Source organism: Gekko japonicus, unplaced genomic scaffold (assembly GCF_001447785.1).
Source record: "Gekko japonicus isolate JY-2015 unplaced genomic scaffold, Gekko_japonicus_V1.1 scaffold2183, whole genome shotgun sequence".
Classification (NCBI taxonomy): Eukaryota; Metazoa; Chordata; class Lepidosauria; order Squamata; family Gekkonidae; genus Gekko; species Gekko japonicus.
Window position 1 is genome coordinate 216,520 of NW_015175428.1, and position 8,434 is coordinate 224,953.

At 41.1% G+C, this 8,434-nt stretch overlaps 1 protein-coding gene across 1 annotated transcript in view; it reads left to right on the forward strand.

Moving 5' to 3' along the window:
• The window catches only part of NEK11 (NIMA related kinase 11), a 116,944-nt gene that overhangs the window by 25,355 nt on the left and 83,155 nt on the right, over nt 1-8,434 (forward strand). The window contains exons 2-3 of the mRNA XM_015425829.1: nt 6,007-6,172; nt 6,481-6,599. Coding sequence (XP_015281315.1) covers nt 6,007-6,172; nt 6,481-6,599 — 285 coding nt within the window. The remainder of the gene's footprint in view (nt 1-6,006; nt 6,173-6,480; nt 6,600-8,434) is intronic.

Here is an 8,434-nt window from a genome sequence, read left to right on the forward strand (position 1 = left end):
AAGATTTTAAATAGGCCACATCAGATGTACTTGCATATCCCCTGTTCTTCTGTATAGCACTTTGGGGTTGTTTGCTCTCCATGGTTTTCTTGAAGCCTACTTCTTGAAGCCTACTGGAAATTATTCCAGTTTGATTACCAAAATGGCTAGTAATGGTTCCTGTTGCTGTAGATTTCTGACATGTGAGCATCAATGGTATATTCCTCTGGTCTTCATTTCTGACCTTCTAAAATGGTACACTCATCTTGATAGTTTGTGTCCTACTTGGCCCAGAAAAATTATGGAACACAGAGAAGCTTATGGTGTCAGCAGCAGGCAGTATTTATAACACCAAATTAATCTCCACTCTGGCAGAACATGGAGCAGGTACATTTGTAAGCTCTTGTACTTTGTCAGACTTCAAGCTGAGTCTTTGTTTACCCCTACAGGTGCTCTTCAGAATGGAGACCCAATTGACTATGTTCTGTTTGTTTTAGAAAAAATGGCTATCTAGTATTGTGAAGCTGGCCCTTGAATAGGTCCGTTAAGATAGAATTGATGTTTTGAAGATTCCTAATAGTAAAACCGTTTGTGGTTCTTTCTTTTTTTTTAAACCCCCGAAGGGATATTTTTTATTTTGCAATAGACTACAGAACTACAAAGAAAATATTAGGAAGGGAACTGCAACTAGGGATAAAGGAAAGATAACCACACTATGCTAAAACCCCAAGAGGAGGAGATCTTATCCCTGTTAGTATGAGTGTTAGTACCAAAAGTGTTAATATCACAATATACTTGTAGAGTTCTTGTTTATCACCGCTTCAAATGTGTTAATATGTTAGTTGTTATGAGAGAGCTTTATGATCATCTTCTTGTTCTTCGTTTTAAAAGGCCGTTTTCCGAGTCCTTCTGCCTTGACTTCGGCTTTCTGTCTCTAAAATCGTATACAACTCTGGCGGGACCTGCACCCGTTTCTGCAGCAGAGTCCTCTTCCGTTCCAGAGGTGGCAGAGTCACTAGATTTTGTTTCTTCCTCCTTAGACTCTTCCTCTGTTCCCAGCTGACGCCATAAAAATTCTTTGGCTTTAAAGGTGGAGTCTATCTTCTCTCTTTTATCGTTGATCTTAAAGATGACACCCTCCGGGACCACCCATCTGTACGATATTCCATTGGTTTGAAGGAAAGAAATTAGATCTTTATAGTTTTTCCTCTTTTGTCGAATTTCAAATGGAATGTCTTTTAAGATTTTGATGATTACATTTCCCATATTCAGTGGAGTTGCTGATGTCGCTTTTAAGATGGCATCTCTGGTTTGTCTTCTTGAGAATCTGACCACTATTTCTCCAGGCAGGCTATTTTTTAAATATAATTGGAGTATGCCCTATAGGCTAGCTCCATTTCTTTTACAAGTTCATCCGCTGTTAAGCCTATTACTGGAGCGATGTCCGTTTGTGGTTCTTGATTAATGTTGGTATATAGACCTTGAAAATACTGCTTTTCTTGTTAATTTTTTTTATTTTTTCTATTATAAGCCTGACATTATTGGGAAAAGGTGATCAATGGGTCAGTTAGTTCATGTGCATGTTTATCATTTGGTGTCTGTAATGTGAAATGATGACTTGGATCTCTACATTAGCTATTGCAGATCTGATGCTTCAGATATCATGTGTGTATTTTCTTGAACACATTAGTTTTCACTGGAATCAGTTCATGCATTTTGCTGCACAGTAAACAAATATAAGTGAAATCAAGCCTGTGTGAACCAGCGCTGTTATGGAGGGAGCAACCTGACCAAGGCGGGGGGGGGGGCATGGCCACCTGGCCAAGGTTGGGGGCAGGCAGGAAGATGGCATCCAGGGTACTTCCCTGCTGCCTGGGATCCTGCACTGGGACCACTGCTGCCTGGGACTTCAGCCAGCCCTGTGGGGAAGCATCTGGAGGGAAAGGATGAGGGGGAAAGGATAAGGGGGAGAGCAGTGGAGTTGCCAGCAGGTAGGATCCAAGTGATGGGGGTGGGGGAAAAACAAGAGTAGTGGGGGGGAGAAAGTTGTAGGGGTGGGGAAGGAGAAAGTGAAAGAGAGGAGTGACAGTAGGCATGATGTAAACAGAAAGAGAAAGATTGGAGTGAGAGACAAAGAGTGGGAGGACTGACCGAGAGACTGAGAGAAGGTGTGGTGAGAGAGGGGAATAAACAAAGGTAGGGAAATGGGGTGACTGCTCTTGCAAGTTACTTGCGGGTCCCCACTTGTCATCTATATACGACAAAGAACAAAATGCTTTGTTTGTGAAGAAAACACAGCTTAGATTCTGGAAGAGTCATAGAGGTAAGCATACTGTGGCTGAAGGTGCAGGATCTCTCTGAGATCTGATGTGGGGTAGTCATTCTGCTGCCCTGTAGGAATGCCTCTTTCCTTCCACCTGTCGTAAGTTTCCAACACTCTCACCTCCAAAGAGAACAAGCCCAGCAAAGAAAAGAGAAACACCCTGGAACTTCTCACCACTTGGAGAAGGGCTTGTGTAATCATATATTTAGCTATACAAGTGCCATCAAGTCGTAGATGACGTGTGGTGACCCCCGTAGGGTTTTCAAGGCAAGAAACATTCAAAGGTGTTTTGCCATTGCCTGGCTCTGCATCGTGTCTCTGGACTTCCTTGGTGGTTTCCCATCCAGACACTCGCTAGGGCCAGCCCTGCTCAGCTTCCAATATCTGACAAGATCAGGCTAGCCTGGGCCATCCAGGTCAGGACAGCTCTGCTTGTAGAAAAACATTATTTTTGTTAATAGGTTCCTGAAGCTAGCCTTTCACTAATCATTAAAAAGCATTTATTTTATTTTTTTTAAGTTTTCTCCAACCTCCCATCACCTTCTAGGTCTTACGTGTAAATTATGAAAAAAAATAATGTTTTAGTGGATCGCAAAGGCGCCCCTCTTGTCCACCCCAACTTATATCGATCAATATTTCTGGCATTTGAGAATTCCAGAATAAGCCAAGTGTATGCTGTTTAGCCAAAAATATCAGGGAGCAATTGCTGGCCATCCTTGAAAGAACTTTTACAGGCTACAGCCATGAAATGCTTTATCTTTTTAAAAAAGTCTTTAAAAGAAAAAGAACCAGTCTTTTAAAAAAGCAATTGAATGTGTGTATTGCAGTACAGAAGTAACAGTGTTACCAACTGTACTTCATAACTTTTCCCCTTAATACAATGGCCAAACTGCTAGTTTTGTGTGTGATTTAGCATATTACGGCAGGAAACCAGTAGCTCTTTTATAAGTGTCCAGGTTCTTGATTTGCTATCTGGGGACAGAATTTTAATGAGATAAACAATTGTCACATTGTTTGACAGGTGACAACAGCATCAAAATCACTGAGTGAATTAGGTGACAAGCTGTCCTGGCATGTCAAGTTTTTATTGCTGTCTTTTGGTGCATAAAGATCTTGTATTAAGTGATATTTAAAGAAGACTCATTCTGTTTGACAGTTCTGTGACATGAGCTGTGAGCAGGAAGAAATAATGTCATGGTATCAAGTCAAAGATGAGAAGATTGCTGTAGATATTGCCTGTTTTATTAGCACTGAGCAAGTCTGCAGAGATGTAGACAAGCAAATTTCATGTTTCATTATAAGATTTTTGGATGGACTGGGGGCAAGTTTTATGTTCCAAAAAAAAAAAGAAGTCATGCACTTACCCAGTAACTGATGGGTGATATTTATGAAGAAATAATTTACAGGGATTTATTACAGTTATTCTTGCAAAACAAATTATATCCCTTGCCTTTGTTAAAGATTATTTTTCTACCTTGACATTTATAACTAAGCAATGTTGAAGAGCAGTTTTCTTTTAAAACATGAAATGATGTCTTTATACCAATAACAAGTCTTATTCAAACCTCCTTGAAAATGTATAGTTCTTCTAAAACCCCATTTAGTACCCATATAATCAACGGGTGTTGAGTAAACTAGTATTGTTTTATGGTGCTTCCCTGATTAAAATGCATGGAAAATTGTATCTGTATATATAAATGTAGCATGGATTACTTTGTTAAACTCCCACTTAGCAGAACTCTTGTCTTTGTCTTTACTAGCATTCCCATTGAACACACACACACACACACTAGTGTAGTGTGCATTTTTCCTTTATTTTTGAGCTTAAGAGTTTTACCATTTTTACTGGCTTGACCACCCCATTTTCCTTCAAATGCCGATTTGCTGGGTCCACCCATGTTTTGCTTTAGTGGTTTCTTGACTATGACAGTTTTAGAAGAACACTTACAGGGTCATCCCATGTGGGGCTGCACCGTTCTAAGTCTGTTGAAATCAGGCTTTAAGCCACTGTTACAGTTGCAGGCACTAGTTCCTATAAATAGCCTCAGTCCAGGTCTGGCTGTTCTAGGAACAGCAGCTCTGATAGTAGCGCCTGCTACCCCTGCCTGGACTGTGTTCATGAGCTCATCTGCATGTAGGCAGGACTATATCATACAAATAAGTGTATCATACCCAGTCTTACCACTGACATAACCATTCTCTGCTAACATCCGAGTTAGATTATTGCAATGTGTTATAGATGGGATTTGCTGGAAATACACTTCAAAAACTTCAACTGGTTCAAAATATTACAGCTGATGATTCATGGAGCATTAAATGCATTTCAGTGCTTAAAGATTTTTGCTGGCTACCAGCTTGTTTCCAAGAAAATTTCAAAATGGTGCCCTTTATTTAATCAGAGACTTCCTGTCTCCAGAAGCAAAATCATCCTGGATACTTAGAGATGAAAACAAACTACTCTGCATGTGGCAAAATTTCTAGCAGCTGTTGTCAAATCACATGACAACTTTTGCAGTAGCAACATTTAAATTCTTCCATGTTTTCCTTTGGAATGAGGTTTATTGTGGGATGAGGGTTTGCTGTTTATGACTCCGGTTGAAAAAACAGTAAAGACAATACATAAATATTGTATTGAGCCTCATACCTCAATGGTTTAGGAGGGAGGTATCTGAAAGCACTTGCAGTCCTGTTTGTGCCTCAAGATCCCCTGCTCAGATCCTGCTCTGGGGGCTCCAGATTTCATTAGTGATATGGGTAGCTATTGAAGCCAAGCCATTTCTATGATGGCATCCAGACTTTGGAACTTTTCATCTACCTCATTTTAGATTGACTTTAAAATACGGTATTTTGATTCACCTTGGTCTCTTGGATGACGTTTATTTTGTTGGTTCTCAGGCTTCTTTTTGTATTTGAGTTTGACGCCAGTTATATTTCTGTGAGGAGGGAGTTCCAAAAGCTGGGTGCTGCAACAGAAGAGGCGCTGTCTTTGGCTTTAGAAAGTGGGGTATGCACAATAGAGCCCTTAGAAGTTTACTTCAACCTGGCAGTTTCATGTAAGCAGTTCCTTCAAATTTAGGGTTGCCAGTCCTCAGGTCCTGGTGGGAGATCCCCTGAGTTTTGTGGCTTCTGCCCACCACTGGCCAGTGGGGGAAACCTGCCCACAAACAGTGACATTGCTGCACGACGTCCCCAACATGATGTCATCACCCAGAAGTGACGTCATCATGTTGGGGATGTCACACAGTGACTCTCTGGTTTCAGGGCAAAACTCTATTGTTTGAAGCCAGTTTTACCATAGAGTTTTGCCCAAAAACCAGAGCATCGCTGTGCAACATCCCTGGTATGATGATATCACATCTAGGTGATGTCATCGTGTTGGGAACATCCCAGAACACCCCCCAGATCCAGTGCCAGTGCAACAAGGGGACCTGGCAACCTACAGATAAAAATGAACACTTTTGAATTGTGCCTGGAAGCAAGTTGGCTGGCATTGCAGGGTCTTTGAAACCAGCAAAAAAGATAAATGTTCCCTACAGTTTACACCAGGGTGCAGTCATGCTGCTGCATTTGGGACAACTGTAGCTCCTGGACAGTCTTCAGAGGCAGCCCTAGGACCCACGTGTTAACCTAACCTGCATGTAATCCAGGATGTAATAAATGGATTGATGCTTTTAAGTATCTATCTTTTTTCTTTTTATCAATAGGAAAGTGTTGAAAGAGACCTCTGTGGGAGACCTCAAGCCCAATGAAACAGTCGAAGCAAATCTAGAAGCACAGCTATTGTCCAGGCTAGACCATCCAGCCATTGTAAAGTTTTATACCAGTTTTGTGGAGGGAGAGAGTTTCTGCATCATCACTGAGTACTGTGAGGTGAGACCTTGGTGTTATTTTTCAGGGGTCACCAAATGAGAGTTCCTAAAGAGGCTGTGTGAGAAAAACCTCTTTGTATGTACCAGAGCTCATTATTTTTTTTTCAGTTGTGGCCAGAGATGATCTTTCAAAACACATTTTCTGTTTCACAAAGCAGCATGTGGACAAAAGAACTTCATTAACTAGAAACTGTATGTGGAAGAAACAGGCATCCATATGGATTTTTCTTGCATTCCTTGTGCTGCACTTTAGATGAATCTAAGCACCATCCATCCTATTTAAATCCCAACTCTGTTGTTGTGTTTCAGGGTCGAGACCTCGACTTTAAAATTCAAGAGTACAAAGAAGCTGGCAAAATATTTCCAGAAAGCCAAATAATAGAATGGTTTATACAGTTGTTACTTGGAGTCAACTACATGCATGAAAGGTATAGTCATTTAATTTGATGTGGACATAGATCTGAGCTCATTTTTTTAACCATAGTTACTAATATTTATATGAAAATTCAACAACCATGATTCATATTTGTATTAATCCTGCATTGTATTGTATTGGATTGGATTCGAGTTGCCAGGTCTGGCAACCACAGGGAGACAGGGGGAGGGACATTGGGGGGGGGTTGTTGCTGGGGGCATGACATCACTTCCGGGAAATCCGGGAGTGATGTCATGCCTTTCTAGGATTCACCAGAAACTCTATGATTTTACAATGGAATTTCCAGCAGTTCCTAGAGAGTTGTGGCATCATTTCAGAGTTTTCCTTGGAAGTGATGTCACACCATAGGCCTGGTGGTGATTGATTATTTTTCTCCTGCTGCTGTTCATAGTAGAGGAAATGGGAGCTAATATGTGATTAATGGGAGTACAATCTTTCAGATGCTGTGTTTAAATCCTAAACAAAGGTAAGTGGCATGAAATATCAAATGCAGACAGTAACAATTTATGGTTTCCTTAGATCTTCATGACAGTATTTGTAGAAGTTTAGGTTGTTTTCATTTTGGAAAATAAATAGCCATCTATTTAGAGCATGATGGTTTTATTATTTAGCAACTGCAAATATATTTGAGCTACTCAAACAGCGCTTTCTTGGTTGTAACCACAAGTCCAGACAATTAACGCTTTCAGAGCTAATGTTCTTGTACAGTGTGGTTTCAGATATGGTTGCCCTACTTGTATGGCTTCTGGATTGTTGTTTCTGGCTAGTTCAAAAGACAAAAATACCAAGAGAACTTTTTACATTTTTTAAAATCTTGAAATCTAAGGTCAGGAGTGTCAAACAGTTTGGAGGACCAAATTTCCTACCCAGAAGATGCTCAAGGGCCATCCACCACATTTTTCACACCTGCCGCAGTACAATAATTTGAAAATCCTGTGAATTGTTTGAAAACACACCTTTTGGTAAAGCAAACAACTGGCTTTCCCACAACATACAGTTTTAATTTTTTTTAGCAACTTGAGCAATGTATTTTGAGAAACAATTTCATGTTTTCCAAATCACTGTCACATAATAGTTCTTTTCCGGTCACATGCTGCCAGCTCAACAGGTTTTTTTAATGTATTCATTTCCTTACTCTATCATCAATTTTTAATTCTTAGCATATTCAGTTATTTATTATGTATGTTTTGGTCTTATATTTCTAAATGCATGATGGTAGCACCGAGTGAGAGCAAAAATGGTATTACCAATACAACTCAAGGTGCTTGTGTTGACTTTCCTCAGGGCTGCTGAAAAGGGGCAAACAGAGGGACAATATTTCAGGATACTGGGGGTCCCAGGGATCTGGGCAAGGGATCTCTGGTATGGAGCTATAAAGTCAGTGGATTCTTTGAGGGTAAAGAAAGGGGAAGGTGACGTTGGGCAGTCACTGTGTCTCAGCATAACCTCCAGCACTGTGTTACTGTGACAATAAAGTAGGAGGACTATGTATAGGGTTGGGCAGTCCCCTGGCCCTGCCTCTTGTTTCCTTCTGCTGCTCCAAATGGAAGAACATTTTGCCCTCAAACCATAGAGTTTGCCCAAATACCAGAGCATCTCCACGTGACGTCCCTGATGTGATGACGTCACTTCTGGGTGATGTCATTGTGTCGGGGACATCATGTGGTGACATCCCTGTTTAGGGGTGGGGTTCCCTCGCTGGCCAGCAGGTCCGCAGTGGGGAGAAACCCCTGACATTGGGAGATCCCCACCCTGACCTGGGGGCTGGCAAGCCCAAGAGTGGAGCTTGGGGAGGGGATTGGATTTCTGAAAAGGATTTTTTTCCCT